Source organism: Saccostrea echinata, unplaced genomic scaffold (assembly GCF_033153115.1).
Source record: "Saccostrea echinata isolate AGI-Se365-2 ecotype Australia unplaced genomic scaffold, CSIRO_AGI_Sech_v1 ptg000016l, whole genome shotgun sequence".
Classification (NCBI taxonomy): Eukaryota; Metazoa; Mollusca; class Bivalvia; order Ostreida; family Ostreidae; genus Saccostrea; species Saccostrea echinata.
Window position 1 is genome coordinate 23,534,073 of NW_026889765.1, and position 17,855 is coordinate 23,551,927.

The window sequence follows — 17,855 nt, forward strand, 5'->3', positions numbered from 1 at the left end:
GATGATACAGAACTACTTCTTTATTACAACTGGTCATTTATTTGGTAGCAGACATACAATTAGTTAAATGTCTCTGTGTAGAAGTTCAAAAAAGGAGATCTAGTTTATACAATTCATCTTAAAGAAATGGCACATGGTTTAACATACTTAAGGACTCAGGGGGATTTTTAGGGTCTTCCGTCTTCAGCGGAAGACCCTTCTATTATTCTTAGGTTTCTTTTTTACCTTTATTATTATTATTAGGGTCTTCCGTCTCCAACGGAAGACCCTTCTATTATTCTATTGTTTCTTTTTCACTATTATTATTATTATTTTTTTCTGTCCAAATTTTGTGCAGACGATTTCTCAGAGATGGTTTGATGGATTCACTTGAAATTTTTAGAGATGATGTATCATGATGTAAACCTAATACATTTTCTTTAATTTTTGGAAATTCACTTCCGGTCGGGAGTTATCGCCCTTTAATCGAATTTTTAGTGACCATTTTGTCTACACAAAAACTCAAAAATGACAAAAGCTAGAGTGCTGAAATTTTCAGGGATAATAGAGGACATGTTCTAGTTGTGCACCTCAGTTTTCAAATTTTCTGGAAGTGCTTAGTATGGAAGCTCGGTAGGGGTCAAAATTTAGGACATGAATCAGGAGTGAATTTTCGAGACTTTTTTTTATCATATCTTCAAAACTGTAAATATTTTCTGAAAACACATTGAACAGAAATTGTGTAGAATTATAAAATCTTTTTTATGACATCAAGAAAAAAGGGCTGACTCATCACATTAGGGGCCAAGAGGGGCCAAAAGTCTTAAATCCATAACTCTTAAACGGTCAATATTTTGACATACATTACTGAAGCAAAAATGTTTATCTGAACAATCTACAACTATATATTATGATAAAAATCTCATATGTTACATAATTAGGGGCCATAAGGGGCCAGAATGCTAAATCTTTGACGCTTTATATCTCGAAAGTTGGAAATATTTTGATAAGCAATATTGAACAAAAGATGTCCAAAATAATGTTTTATACAAGATGCAACCTTTCATTTTTTGCTAAACGTCCCCATTAAGGAGTTGAAGGGCCGGCCCCTAAATACTTCTTTTGCAAATATCTCAGAAACGAAAAAGAATTTCTGACTAGTTGTTGAACATAAGATGTTCAAAATCATGAGAGCTTTAAAGAGATATGAAGAAAAAGGGGCTGGACCCTCACAATAGGGGCTGAGAGGGGCTGAAAGTCTTTGAACAATAACTCTTTAACGATCAATATTTTGTAATGCATTACTGAAGCAAAAATGTTTATCTCAACAATTTACAACTATATATTATGATATTCACATCATATGTTACATAATTAAGGGCCATAAGGGGCCAGAATGCTAAATCTTTGACGCTTTATGTCTCAAAAGTGGGAAATATTTTGATAAGCAATATTGAACAAAAGATGTCCAAAATAATGTTCTAAACAAGATGCAACCTTTCATTTTTTGCTAACCGTCCCCATTAAGGAGTTGAAGGGCCGGCCCCTAAATACTTCGTTTGCGAATATCTCAGAAACGAAAAAGAGTTTCTGACTAGTTGTTGAACAAAAAGTGTAAAAAAAAATCATGAGAGCTTTAAGGTAATATCAAGGATAAGGGACCGAGAGGGGCCAAAAGTACACAATCAATAACTCTTTAATGATCAATACTTTGTAATATATTACTGAAGCGAATAGTTCTTCTTCACACACTTTATCTAAATAACATGATATTGATATCATATGTTGCGCAACAAGGGGTCTTTAGGGGGCCAGATTGCATAATCTTTGGTGCAATATGTCTCGAAAAGGAAGCATATTTTGATAAACAGTATTGAACAAAAGACGTTCAAAATAATATTCTGAACAATATGCACTCTTTGAATTTTTGCTAGACGTCCCCATTTAGGACTTGAAGGGCCGGCCCTTAATATTTCTTTTGCATATATCCCGAAAACAAAACAGAATTTCTGAATAGTTGTTGAACAAAAAGTGTTCAATGTCATGAGAGCTTTAAGATGATATCAAGAAAAATGTGACCTCTCACATTAGGGGCCAAGAAGGGCCGAAAATTTTTTATCTATAACCCTTTAATGACCAATATTTTGTTAAACATTATTTAAGCAAAATTGTTCGTCTTAACAATTTTTTTATATCATTATATTTAAATGAAAATCTCAGTCAAACTCTTATCTCATCTTATCAAAAATCGGACGGAAGACCCACTCGTTGCTCGCAACGAGATCTCATCTAGTTATTATTATTATTATTCTTTTTTCTCCTTACAAAATTTGTGCAGAGGATTTCTCGGAGATGGCTCGTTCGATTTCATTCAAATTTTCAAGGTAGATGCGTTGACATTTGAAGTTAATTCCGGCAAGTCCGTGAAGGGATATTTACTTCCGGTCTAGAGTTATCGCCCTTTTATTAAAATTCAGAGCACCTCCTTGTCTGCGATGGAACTCAAAAACGGCTTAAGCTAGAGCGCTGAAATTTTCAGTGATGATAGAGGACATCTTGCCATATTGCACCTGGGTTTAGATATTTTCCGGAAGTGCCTAGTATGGAAGCTCGGTAGGGGTCAAAATTTAGGACACGAATCATGAGTGAATTTTTGAGACATTTTGTATCATATCTTTTAAAGTATAATTATTTTGTTAAAACATGTTGAACAATATTTGTGCAGAATAAAAAGATCTGTAACATGATACCAAGAAAAAAGGGCTGACTCATCACATTAGGGGCCAATAGGGGCCGAAAGTGTTTAATCGATAACTCTTAAACAAGCAATATTTTTGTATACATTACTGAAGCAAAATTATTTATCTTAACAAACTACAACTATATATTATGATTTTTACGTCATATGTTACATAAATAAGGGCCACAAGGGGCCAGAATGCTTAATCTTTGAAGCTTTATATCTCGAAAAGGGGAAACATTTTGAAAAGCAATATTGAACAAAAGTTGTTTAGAATGATGATCTGAACAATGTGCATCCTTTGAATTTTTCCTCAACAGCCCCTATAAGGACTTAAAGGGACGGCCCCTAAATATTTCAAGTCTACATATCTCAAAAACGAAACGAAACTTCTGAATAGTTGTTGAACAAAAAGTCTTCAGAATTACAAGACCTTTCAAGTGATATCAAGAAAAAGGGGCTGACCCCTCAAATTAGGGGCTCAGAGGGGCCAAAAGTCTTTCATCTATAACTCCTTAACGTTAAATATTTTGTTATTAATTATTGAAGCAAAAATGTTCATCTTCACAATCTGCAACTATATGTCTTAAAATTTTCTTCAAATATTACGTAATTAGGGGCCAGAAGGGGCCAGAATGCTTAATCTTTGACGCTTTATATCTCGAAAAGGGGAAACATTTTGAAAAGCAATATTGAACAAAAGTTGTTTAGAATGATGATCTGAACAATGTGCATCCTTTGTATTTTCCCCAAACAGCCCCTATCAGGACTTAAAGGGATGGCCCCTAAATATTTCAAGTCTACATATCTCAAAAACGAAACGAAACTTCTGAATAGTTGTTGAACAAAAAGTCTTCAGAATTACAAGACCTTTCAAGTGATATCAAGAAAAAGGGGCTGACCCCTCAAATTAGGGGCTCAGAGGGGCCAAAAGTCTTTCATCTATAACTCTTTAACGTTAAATATTTTGATATTAATTATTGAAGCAAAAATTTTCATTTTCACAATCTGCAACTATATATCTTAAAATTTTCTTCAAATATTACGTAATTAGGGGCCATAAGGGGCCAGAATGCTTAATCTTTGAAGCTTTATATCTCGAAAAGGGGAAACATTTTGAAAAGCAATATTGAACAAAAGTTGTTTAGAATGATGATCTCAACAATGTGCATCCTTTGAATTTTTCCTACACAACCCCTATCAGGACTTAAAGGGACGGCCCCTAAATATTTCAAGTCTACATATCTCAAAAACGAAACGAAACTTCTGAATAGTTGTTGAACAAAAAGTCTTCAGAATTACAAGACCTTTCAAGTGATATCAAGAAAAAGGGGCTGACCCCTCAAATTAGGGGCTCAGAGGGGCCAAAAGTCTTTCATCTATAACTCCTTAACGTTAAATATTTTGATATTAATTATTAAAGCAAAAATGTTCATCTTCACAATCTGCAACTATATGTCTTAAAATATTCTTCAAATATTACGTAATTAGGGGCCAGAAGGGGCCAGAATGCTTAATCTTTGACGCTTTATATCTCGAAAAGGGGAAACATTTTGAAAAGCAATATTGAACAAAAGTTGTTTAGTATGATGATCTCAACAATGTGCATCCTTTGAATTTTTCCTAATCAGCCCCTATAAGGACTTAAAGGGACGGCCCCTAAATATTTCAAGTCTACATATCTCAAAAACGAAACGAAACTTCTGAATAGTTGTTGAACAAAAAGTCTTCAGAATTACAAGACCTTTCAAGTGATCTCAAGAAAAAGGGGCTGACCCCTCAAATTAGGGGCTTAGAGGGGCCAAAAGTCTTTCATCTATAACTCCTTAACGTTAAATATTTTGATATTAAATATTGAAGCAAAAATGTTCATCTTCACAATCTGCAACTATATATCTTAAAATTTTCTTCAAATATTACGTCATTAGGGGCCATAAGGGGCCAGAATGCTTAATCTTTGACGCTTTATATCTCGAAAAGGGGAAACATTTTGAAAAGCAATATTGAACAAAAGTTGTTTAGAATGATGATCTGAACAATGTGCATCCTTTGTATTTTCCCCAAACAGCCCCTATCAGGACTTAAAGGGATGGCCCCTAAATATTTCAAGTCTACATATCTCGAAAACTGAATAGTTGTTGAACGAAAATTCTTCAGAATTACAAGACCTTTCATGTGATATCAAGACCCCTCGAATTAGGGGCTCAGAGGGGCTAAAAGTCTTTCATCTATAACCCTTTTACAGTAATGTTCATCTTCACGATGTGCTACTATAAATATTTTAAAATCTTCATCAAATATTACGTTTTCTGGTGCCATAATGATCAAAATTTTGTTAAACATCACTGAAGCAAATTTTACTTTTTCACTATTTATACATTTATGAACGAAAATCTCAGTCAAATTCGTATCTCATCTTATCAAAAATCGGACGGAAGACCCACTCGTTGCTCGCAACGAGATCGCATCTAGTTTTTTTTATTTTCGTTTTCGTTTCAACAAAAATATTAATGCATTTAATTTGCATTGTTCATCAACGTGAATCTTTAACTTCGACAAAAAAGGGCAAATTTATATAAAAGTCTGGATCCAACATGGAATAGTCCATCACGTTAAAAGTAAAAACTGCTATAATAAAAATCACTAACTGTGCTTCTCGCATTTGATCTCCTCCATTATGATTATGTTTATGACGCGATCTGTCTACTTTCAAATTAAATATCGCGCGAGAAACCGCGAGAGAAATTAATCCAATCAAATTCACTCTAAAAACAGCTTATCGATTTTTGGCCTATCAAATGTAATGTACTTACGGAGTTATGGTAAACCCAAACATGATGAAATGTCAAACAACGTGTTTACGGTGTTATTGTAAAATTTTTCCTTGAAAGACAATACAATTAGAATGAGAGATACACTAAAAGAAAACACTAATAAGTAAGTATTATTTTATATGTTACGATTTAATTTAAATCGATAGTAGTGCCTTTTGTTCTCTCACAAAAATGGGAAAAAAGGGCTGTGAAGCCACTGAGGATTATCAACATATGCTAATATATGTTGTTTACTGCTTAGCATAAGATCAAAGTGCCTATGCTTGTGAAAAGTAACAGGACTTTGACATCATCAATGATATTATATACATTTATATATTGTTTAATGATTTCCTTTTTTTTGGGGGGGGGGGGGGGGGCTGGTGGGGGAGCTAGGGTGGTTATCTATATACCACTTGGGTCTGACATCTCTTTGAGAGTACACAAGTACAGTATTATTATATTTGGTTTTGATAGATTTGTAACTGTTGAAGTGGCAGAGAGACCACAAGTGAAGCCAGAGCAGTGGGTGGAGGCCAGGAACTCAAGTGGAAAATGGCATAAACTGAGATCTATTCTCTTGGTACGTGAAATTCTCTGCATATATTACATGTTATGGAAGCTCTAAACTCTAATGAATATATATATATATATATATATATATATATATATATATATATATATATATATATATATATATATATATATATATATATATATATATATATATGTATGTATATGTATATATATTGACATTGAGAAAATTTATATCATACAAAGGTGTACAAAAAGCATAATTGAGTTTATTCAGGTCATAACATATTCAATTAACATCAATCCTTCTATATTGGCCCAAGGAAAAAAGTTAAAAGGCAAAGTATATGGGAACAGAAATCAACATTGTTTACTATACATGTTAATAATGTATTCAATTTCTGGTACTTTATCTTTGTCTAATATAATGTTAAGATTACTTTAATCCATTGCAAATCGGTCATTAACTGTAGATGACAATAAATGCTATCTTTCACCTAAGGACAGATCACTTTAACTACATAAAACTACCCTACAATTAGAACTCTTTAGTTTGCAGTGTTTTTAGCTTCCTTAACAAGCAAAAAGTTTCTGTTTTACGTGCTGTATTTTTATCTTACCATGAGGGGAGTAAAATTTATAATTTCATTGCAGGTTCATTGCACATACATATACAATTTTCAGATACATTGAAATGAGTAGTAAGTATAAGAAATACCTTATAACTATCTTGTTAGAACTTATATATACAGTGGCAGATCCTGTATTTTTACTGAAAGGGTTTTGAGAAAATGGATCCTTTTCTTTTTGACAAGAGATACAAGGACATTTTGTACACAGTGCCTGGGAGGGTCAAGCAACAGGTGGGGCCAATGGCCCCACTGTTCATAAAATGATGGACCATTTTGAAATTTAAGGGGCCGAGGGGAAATATATTGGGGCCATTCTAAAATAAATCATAGTATGATGCTATATGATAATGCATATATCTCTGACAACAAAATTTAGGAAAATTAAAAAGAAAAATGCGATAGGAATTTACAAGTCATATGACATTGACTAGTGCAAATGATTTTTCCGTTTCTAAGAACTTGAATCAGTCAATCGTCATCTACATTCTACCAACTATAATTTAGAAAAAGTATATTTTATAAAACCAAAAGCACCATTTTTTAACGATGCCGATTTAGAGATCAGGGAACAGGCCAAAATAAATGGACTTCGTTGAAAAGGTTTTTCATTGTAAGGTATATAAATTTTCCATGTCCGTGACTTTCGTAAAGCTGTGGTCAACCATCGAAAACGACTTGACACTTACGAATCATAACGACATGAAAAAAAAAAACTGTTTCTTTGCCAGTGGATATCAATATGCCGAATGATGGTTCTGATTATATTACTTACTTACTTAGTCCTCTTCGTGCTTTGAGCACATAAGGCCTGATTATATTATATACATGTAATACATCACAGATTCCGTATAACTTCGATGAAGAATACAGATAGCGCGGACTGCGATGAACTTATAAAGTAATAAAATATGCATACCAGATAGCGCGGACTGCGATGAACTTATAAAGTAATAAAATATGCATACCCACATTTTGTGGGGTGCGCCGCATGGCACTGCGGACCATTATTTCATTGCGCAATTTTTCGACAGTATGCGCATATGGCGCATGGCGCAGCCCCTTCCCAGGCCCTGTGTACATATACCATGTGTAAAGTAACTCATACTTGTGTATAAGCATGATTAGTCCACTGATCACCATAATTATCAAAGAAAATCTTTCATCTTCTGCTTCATGTCACAGAAACTACTGTGGAATGTAATTTATCTGGAAATGATCTTGAGGTGATCAAGGTGGAAGACATTGAAAGATCCAAAGAAAAGCCAAATACTGTATATGGAATTGTTTGATTTCAATGTCAGATCCCTATTTGAACTGATCAGGCTAAAGTTAAGGCATCTAATCAGTTAAACATATGTTTTTGTAACAAATATTGTGGCTAACATTTGTAATCATTGTGATAGGAGATATATTGTACCATAGAGCATTTTATTTGAACATTTTGCCTCCAATTTCCTATGAGGTTACTGTGATTAAGGGAGAAAATGAATTTCTCTGTTTGAAGGTAGGGCTGGGACGATACTGAACTTAGCCGATCCGATACATATCATGATACCTTAGGTGCGATACGATACATATCACGATACATTTAAAACCAAATAAAACTAGAATTTTTTTTTAGAACATTTAATTTGGAACATAACAGTGTATGAAAATAAACTAATTCAACAAATGAACTGTGAATTCAAGTTTCTTGACTCAAATTACAGTCAATTATATTAAAATTAATCAGAAATCCTTAGTTAATTTAATATAATCCGGCGTGTCTGACGCCATTTTGACGCTTATATCTTGAATTCTGTATCAGCAATACGTTTGTACTTTATTTGTGTTTGTTTAAACGTCTTGATGATACAGACTAAAGGACTAAAAATTTTGAATTCTAAAGCCCGGACATTTTTGAAAATTAAAAAAAAAGTGCAGTCAGGTATCGTGATACTAAATTAGATGAATCGATCTGTAGATCGTCAAAGTGAATACTGTGATGCATCGGTGCACCGGTGGATCGTCCCACTCCTATTTGAAGGACATCATTTTTCTTTCTAGTAATGTTAAATTTTGGAGGATACCATATTGTGCAATGTTCTTGTCAAATCGTCATACAAAGAAAAATGGTGAGGGTACTAAACAGATTTTTGGGGTCACCCTGATTTCAAGTGAATATTCCTCATGGATCTGCCACAGAAACTACGGTGGAATCATCATTGTTTATGGGGGACCAATGTTCGTGGATTTCTTGGGTCACCCTTACCCACGAATTTACATCCCCACAAACATTTATTTTGTAAACATATTGATTCATTGGACCACCGTATAAATGAGTAACCCACGAAATTATGTCCCCTCGAACAAACAAAATTTTGCTTGCCCACGAACATTGACCCCCATGATATAAAATGATTCCACAGTAACTCAGTAACAACATAACTTATTTGGATTCAGATGTTTCAAAGTGTATTTGGCATGTTTATTGAATTAAAAATATATCCTTTATATACACTGTAATCAGACAAGGGTAGATTTTTCAGATTATACTCATCTGCTCATATTTAAGAAAAATGTGTATTTCTAATGCATCAGTATATGCTAGTATGCACTCGTTATGAATTGCAAATCTTTATGGTCATCCATTCTGTGCTTGTAAGTCCCAGTAGCTGTGGTATTTACTACTGTAGTAAGAACATGTTTATCTCTGTATTAAAAATTGCACTCCAGTAATCTTTTCTAAAATGTATTGAACATATACAGTAAAACGGTAAATATACAGTAAAACAACATTGGTTACAGCAAACAAGCTTATAATGAATTCAAGCTTACAGCAAAGTGATTTTCATTCCCCTTGGTTTAAAGATTTTTTTAACGAATCAAAATTGTCTGTCCCTGGCACTTTGCTATAAGCTTGTTTTCAGGTATAGGCTTTGAAAACCCACTGGCTGGCAGCATTAGGGAATTTTTCTTGGTCTCTTTTGTGACCTAGCTTGAGAATGTCTATTCACCTGTCGAGTAAGATCCTTATGAGAGTTAAATAGTGCACATAATTTCTGTTTATGTAGAATTGATTTCCAACCATCCACAGAATATCTACAGATTCAATTTCTGTAATGAAGAACCAGAATTAATCAATAACTATATACATTATAATATGAATTATTATGTGTATACTACATTTGTCATTTGCATGGAATGCTTCAATAGATAACAGTTTTATTATATGTAGCAAATAATTTATTTGCAGAATCTTCTGAAAATCACAGAAATTTCAGTATGCCATATATATCTTTAGCTCACCTGAGCTAAAAGCTCAAGTGAGCTTTTTCTGATCACCCATTGTCCATCTGTCTGTATTTCTATCTGTCTGTAACACTTTCGTTTCCACGCGATATCTCAAGAAGACTTTAAGCTTTTGCACTGAAATTTTACTTAACCATGTTAACAACTGCCTATGGCCTAAAAAAGACCCATATTGATTTTAATGTCAAAAGGTCAAAGGTCACGTTTGTAAATTCATACATTCTGTGTGTAACAGTTTTTGTTTCTAGATGATATCTCAAGAAGCTTCTGAGCTTAAAAATTACATTTGAAATTTTATGCCATAACTTTTGGCCCTGCCCACCCCTCTCAAAGTGTCCTGCCCCATTTCTTTTTTTTAGTTTTGGTCAATTTTTTTCAAAAGTCAGTTGGAAATTTGTTGGCATCGATCTTGCTCAGAGTTTTAGAGTTACTCCCCATTTGTATTAAAAGTCACGTGGCACTTTTCATAGCACAGGAGCATGTGGAGAGTTATTATATATAATACAGATTGTCAACGGACTTTATATTCCACCTATTAGAACTGTTTAGTAAAGGCTAAGTTATACACCATGTGTAAAATTTTGACAATATCGAACATGAACATATACATGTATATATGACTGCTGTTTGCATTTCATTTATACCTGTTGGTCTAGGGGCATATGATTCTCGCTTTGGATGCGACCCCCCCCCCCCCCCCCTTTCCCTTAGATCTGTGCATGCTCTTCTTTTTTCATTAAGCAGGGGACACAAATTCTCTGAATTAGCTTGTACTTTTTCATTTGACACATGTTTCAGGTTTCCCATAGTAAAACAAAGACTCTGCCATTTTTTCTATAATATCAGGGGTATGCATTTCTTATCCGCAACTCCCCCTATACCACTGAATACAATTTTAAGATGTCTTCCAAGAATCTTTATTACATTAACAAGTTGTAGTGCCATTTGTGCGCCTCCTACTTTTTGATCTAACAGATATTTTGGTCTTCTCATAGCAAAAAAATGGACTAGTTGCATATGGGAGTGGGGGTATCATTTTGTGAGCTCGGTACTAACAGTACAATGTACAGTACCTCTATATGTATATTTATTTAGGTTAAACATGTGTAAGCTGCTTTTCTAGGGCACTCAAATGGATAAATAACCTTGTTTGTGTATTGATAATAGTGCATTTACCTGTATCTTGATAAATGATCCTCAAATTATACATTAATACACATATTTAATGAGTTTGTTATAATTCGATCCATATCAAAGTTAACAAATAATTATGAATGACTTAAATTCATGAGAATAAACTAATTCAGGAGCGGACCAGAAAATCGAATGGGGGGGGGGGGGGGGGCCTGGTAGAAATATATGTCATATTTTGTGCATCATATGTTTTTCAATCAATAGATGCTAAGCTTGATATTTATTATTGTTATGCCTCAAACATTGGTTAATTAATAATGCTACAAAGCATTTGAAATTGGTCATTTTTTGGTGCATGTAAATTTTTTGGATATAATCATGATAATTATTGAGTCAGACAATATGTTTGGATTCTATAAACCCCTATGTTATTTTACATGTAGTTGTTTATTTACTTGGACATTTAATACATCAGCTGTTATGTTTACTAAGTTGTTTGACATCAGCTGTGTACTGGGTGGTGGATTTTATACTTTGACCAGCAGCCTCTCCTTTGGACAGCTGTTTAACCCAATTAGTACTGACACTCGAATACAGTACTCTGACTAAAAGTGTTTTAGTACTGCAGTAGCTTTTATCAGGTGACGACTGTACACATCCTGAGTTAGATAAAGAGATGATCTTTTTGCCACTTCTTTCATGATGTGCTAAAGGATTAGTAGATTAGACACAAACTTAGGATGATAAACTTCTAGTAGATGTGTTGTCTTTGTGACTGCGGGTTTGGTATGTACTATAATTAACTATGGGGGACATGGTACAGATATCGGTACAGAGTTCTGTGCAATATAAACAACTTGAAGAAGAATCTTCTAATGGTAGAACTGTCACAAATGGCAAAAAGGTAAGTTGTAAAATGATTATTTAAGTACATTGTAGAGGCAATGAAAATAGTTTTATGATAAGGGTAAATCGCGGATGATTCGAGGTTAAATTATGAAGTGCTACCAATATATTATACTTTTGTGAATGAAAGTTTATTGATTGCTATACACAAAGCAATTTACTTGAGTACTACTCGATTCAAATGACACATGGATTTGCAATTTTCCTATATAGTTCCAATTACCTAAGTGGATATTACCGGTACATTAGGGTTTGCATATTTGCATTGGTGTACAATTATTGGTTTTATCTGCATGCAAAACTTAGTTGCTGCAGCTATTAAATGAAAGTTTGGTCAGTCATCAAGTTTTGTCAAAAATAATTCTGTGAAATTTTTTAGTTTGTATGAAGTAACAATGAGCTAGAAATCCTTTTTCTGCTGTTTTATATATGCATGGCAGAAGAAGGAAAAAGATTGTGAGAAATTACTAATTGTTAGATATAAATCTTAAATTGTTTTGTAGTTTACAAGTGTGTATAATTGATTTAGAAACTTTTAATGAACAATATATACAATGGTTTGATATCTGCTGATGGCAAGTAAACCACTGAACATATTTGTCCAGATTCATTTCATTCATCACTGACTAACTCATTGGTGTAAGGGAGACAACACCATTTGTACACGATATTTATTTTCCGTTGTAGGAATGGAAGAAGTCTCGGATTATCGAGAAGTGTGTGTACGTTTTGGCGGTGATCACCATTATATTTTTGACACATGCCACAGTGTATGCCCAGTGGTTGTTGCCGTACTATTACGCTGTTAGTACCCCCCTACTTATCCTCATCAGGGTTATCATGTACTGGTAAGTCAAGTCCAGATAATCGATTAGTATCTTGTCAATTACACAGTTCAATAAAGTACAATGTAGATAAAAATAAAAAACTCAAATAATACAATACTTATTGAATTCTCAGAAAATTGTTAAAAACAAAATTTACAGATACATATATTTTGAACCCCCCATAGTATTGATTGTTAAAGCTGCAATAAAATTTTTGTTGTCGAAATCTTGAGCGGAATTTGACGGCTCAGAATTGGGTAATTCCATGTTCTGTGTACTTTCAGCAAGAACAAGTGGCAATATTTTCTACTGGACTTCTGTTACTATGCCAACATCCTGTGGTACATTTTTATCTGGTAAGTAGCACGAACTTGTCTGACTCAGTTTTGATCCTCAAAAATGAATGGTCACATATTTCAGGAGAGGGCTAATTTAGGGAGCATCCCTACATGCCTCTAAGTCTTATATTGTATTAAACTTCAATATCATAGAATAATTTTTCAATTAACAACTTAATATATTTGTAGCTCCAAACAAAGAAAAGTAATATAGTGAAATATTTTATAATTAATTTTATACTAGTAAATCTTTTATGCAGTTATTTCATATATCATAAACAATATTAACTCCGTTTTAAAAATGTTGAATACCTCTGTCCATGAGGTCAATTTGACTCTTTCATCTTATTATAAATTACTGCTACAATACTGAGTCAATGTTAATTGATTACAAACTTTTACTTGATCCTGTAGGATTCCAGGCAGTGGTGAGATGTTTGCAGTTGTCTTTGCCCTGTCTAACGGACCTCTGATTTGGGCCATGGTTGTGTACAGAAATTCTCTAGTCTTCCACAGTACAGACAAAGTTACCTCAGCATACATACACATTCTGCCTGCTCTGCTTTCATTTGGGTTTGTGTATATTTATTTCATTTCAGAAATATCTTAGTGAATTTGTTTATATCTAGTATATCTAGTGGTTCCAACTCTAAATACAGTAAAACATGGTTACAGCAAACACATTTATAATGAAGTTATGCTTATAATGAGGTGATATTTGCACTACCTGTATGTTTTAAAACATATCTAGAACTTAATGGAAATAACAAATTATGTTTATAATGAATCATTTGTCCCTGTAGCCTAACTGCATTTAAACTTTCATACTTTATGTTAACAGCTTATTAAGTCTTTCTCATATTGTGCACTACAAAAAGTTTTTTTTTTTAAAAAATGATAATAATGGAACCATGAATCTTAAGACACTATATATTATTTTTCCATCTTTGAAAAAAAATAACACTGTTATTAAAGGATCATATTTAAATATGTATAGAAAGGATTGTAACATCTTTTGCCTGCATTTGAATGTACCAGGTATGTATGTATGGAGCAGGGATAGACATTAACTTTCAGATTCACTTGCCCTTCGGGCAAGTGATCTCAAATTTTGACTTGTACGAATGCAAAACTTGGTTGCCCAAAATTAGGAAAGAACTTAAGAAGAAAATTATTAATCAATGTAAACGTTATGATAAGAAAAAATGTGACCAAATATGAGTACACTACTGTCAATTTGGCAAGTTGAGCTACCTGAATAAAATGTCGATGCATGGTGCATTTGTACATAAATGTATAACGCTGTACTTGAAAAGAAAATTTAACCTGTTAACTCACACTGGCATGCAACAATAACCCTCCGTTTCCTTTTAATAAAATTCATATTTTTAAAAATTATTTTCGGTAGGATCCTTTTGTGATTCGTGATTTTCAGATATAACTGTGAAGCAATGCTTAAGGAAGATGCTACGAAACATGCATCTTATCTTGATCAGGATACATCGTGTTACACTGTACTTATATTCTGTGCTTGAATAAATAATCTAATTTCCTAATAAGGAGTTCACAAAAATTTGTCAGAGGTAGAGCGTATTTTCTATGAAAGAAAATAACGAACCCGATTTTTAAATGAGCCGTATAATCCAGAAACGCTACCAAGGAATTTCGAATGCAAAAACATTATCAGTCAGGTGCGTGGGGGAAATCAAGTCTTCAATTTATTGTTTCATTTATAAATTAATGTAAACTAAATAAATATGTACATTTGTATGAGAAAAATTCACTTGCCCGATGGGACAAGTACGTCGACAATTTCACTTGCCCGAACTGAGAATTTACTTGTCCCGGGCAATCGGACAACCATTAATGTCGATCCCTGTGGAGTAACTATGTGATATCTACATTTTCTTAAAATTCCATACAGGATCCGGTGGTACAGAGAGGAAGTCTCCCAGTACTGGTTCCAGGAGTTTGTTGTACCAGAGATGTCAGAGGAGTCCCCTATCTGGTTACTGCTGGTGCCATTTGCTTGCTTCTTCATTCACAGTGTATGTATACTTGATCATTCTTACGTTCACTCATAGTACCACACTTTGCACATACAGTAAGGCTTATGATATTGTTGACTTAAGAAAAGTTCCAGGATCTCCAAATGACTTTGACACATCCATGGTATTCAAGATATCGATGTTAGAAGCCCAGGTTCAATTCCTGGTCCAGTCATACCTTTTCTTCTCTTCTTTTCTACTTCTTTACATAATTTGGTGTCATTGACCACCCCTGGACTTGCAGGTGAAAGTCCTGCCAGGTGCAAATAAGAGCTTGGGTTGTGTCTATGAGGGTGAAGACAATTTAAGGAGGGAGGAATGTAATGGTTTGGGCCATGGATATCAGCCTGGGTAGCTCAGTTGCTAGAGCACCTGACTAGTGATGTGGGGTCCAGGGTTAGATTCCCGGTCCAGCTAAACATTTTCTTCTTTCCTGATAAATTATTTAGAAAATTCATTTTTTAGCCTAATCATTTGAATTGCACTTTTATTGTATTGTATTATTAAACCTAGTCTAAAATAACTTTTGCACAAATACATTACACATACATGTATTATAGTACTAGTATCCATTATGCTCTGATTTCAATTTCATTTCTCTATGTATTGCTATAAAACGACTATATATTTTTATTAACAGGGAATTTATTTTCTGGTCATCCATATCGTGGCTAAACCTAGTGAGGAGTATGTCACAAGTTTTAATTATCTTGGAAAAAAGCAGGAAAGCTGCCTGTACAAAACATTCAATATTTGTGGTGACAGGTAATATTAATTCTAAAGTGAAATATTTTTTTTTAATTTTGAAAGAATAAGAAAGAAAAAATTCTGCCTTTTCTGCATTTTATGTTCAATTCATATTCATGCAAAGTTACATGGTTATAAGTAACATTTCAATCTATAATTTGAAAGTACATGTGTATGGCGTTTTATTTGATGAACTAAAATGTTCCAGTATTAAATGACTATAGTGTCGTTTTCTTTGTGTTTCAGGTGTCGTCCCTTCATGTTTTACTTCTTTAACTGGTTGTTCTGTATCGTCAGTCTAGCGGGCGTCTTTATCTGGTATAACTTTTACGTGGCCCACTGTATATTCCTTGGTGTTATGTCCACTGTGCTGATCATGAACGGAGGGAATTATTACATCGATGTGTTCAGTAAAAGAGGATTCGTTGAGGGGGAATGTGAATGACGTTTATACAATATTACTTACCTCTACCGTCATCTTATTTATATCATTACCATACTTATTAGGATTTGTGACTATAAGTGTTAGTGAAGTTTTTAGTAATATACTTACAAAACAAATGTCCATTTTTCATACTATTATTTATTTATTATAGCATCATCATTTTCACCATAAATAGTGGGATAATATTTAGTTACCTTTGAAAAATCAATATCATGTTAAGAAGGTTAGTCCTTGTAAATCTCCGTGAGATCACACTGGCTATTAGAGGTGTATTTTTTGATATATATTGTTATTTGTTAAACATTTTGCTGTTTCCTGCATTTATAGATGGTTGTTTTGTAATATATGTAAAGATACAGTTTTAATCCAGAATTGAGTGATGATTTTGAAATTCATGCTTTGTTTGATTCTTCACTTCTTTTTGTTTCTTTATAGCACAGTAAAACATGCTCATAATGAACCTTCTTATAACAAATTTATGCTTACAGCAAAGTGATAGCCAAAAAACACACATGAAAAATATCCTGAAATTAATGGGTTTAACGAATTATGTTTATAATGAAGCACTTGGCTATAAGCGTTTTTTTTTTTTTTAAACTTCTTTGTCAGGATCAAAACAGAAATATTTAGACTAGCTGTGTTTTGGGATAGAAATCCAAAGATTTTGGAATAATTACATTATTACCTTTTTGTACAAATATGTCATTTTAGCTGACTGTAGACTAGTAATTAATCTTTAATACATGTACCTCAAAGTTTCTTTCTAAGTCAATAATACAGTGCAATACACATTCATCCTTTTTAACAAAAACTGACCTTTTAGATTTACATTTTTACTGAGTTTTAATTACTTTTACAGTTTTCACCAAGTTCTGATAGTATTAAATTCTGATGTAGTGTACAGTATAATGACTGTATTTAGCTTTTATCTCAGCAAGGGCTGTGAATGGTTTGCATTCCAAAGAGTAATATGTTCTAGTTATTGAGTCATGCTTGCCATGTATTATACGTGATTTGCCAGTTTTATTCTATGTGAATATTTTTAAACTGTTAATTACAGCTTATGTTAACTAATATGTGTACATGTATTAAATTTTGTACAATATATATCACTTGTGGTTTTGAGTGCCATAAAAGGATTTATTCTTTGGTGCACAGGATGAAAATGCTAAAAATTTTGGGGATTTATTTTGTGTTTTGGTTGATTGTCTATCTCAAGACATTCACATCATTTTAGATTTCAAAAATTTGAATGAAATGATTAGAAAAAGTGTTATATTTTGATATGAAAAAAAAAATCAATAAGGACATAATATTTTGTCAACATTGATTTAATTTAATGTACAAATAAATGCATTAAATGTTAAAACCAGTTTTGTTATGAGGAAATGTTGTAATATGCATATATATCTCTCTCCCTC

At 33.2% G+C, this 17,855-nt stretch overlaps 2 protein-coding genes across 2 annotated transcripts in view; one reads left to right on the plus strand and one right to left on the minus strand.

Annotated features, from left to right (window-relative positions):
* Nucleotides 1–5,395, minus strand: part of LOC133188563 (transcription termination factor 2-like) — a 27,431-nt gene extending 22,036 nt beyond the window's left edge. Inside the window, exon 1 of the mRNA XM_061324037.1 lies at nucleotides 5,368–5,395. Within this exon, the coding sequence (XP_061180021.1) occupies nucleotides 5,368–5,395 (28 nt within the window). The remainder of the gene's footprint in view (nucleotides 1–5,367) is intronic.
* On the plus strand, nucleotides 5,358–16,498 carry LOC133188564 (uncharacterized). Its single transcript, XM_061324038.1, has 8 exons — nucleotides 5,358–5,656; nucleotides 6,010–6,115; nucleotides 12,717–12,877; nucleotides 13,141–13,212; nucleotides 13,609–13,767; nucleotides 15,119–15,242; nucleotides 15,883–16,007; nucleotides 16,236–16,498. The coding sequence occupies exons 1-8, from the start codon at nucleotides 5,625–5,627 to the stop codon at nucleotides 16,432–16,434; spliced, it is 978 nt and encodes a 325-aa protein (XP_061180022.1). The 5' UTR covers nucleotides 5,358–5,624; the 3' UTR covers nucleotides 16,435–16,498.
* The last annotated feature ends 1,357 nt before the right edge of the window (nucleotides 16,499–17,855 follow it).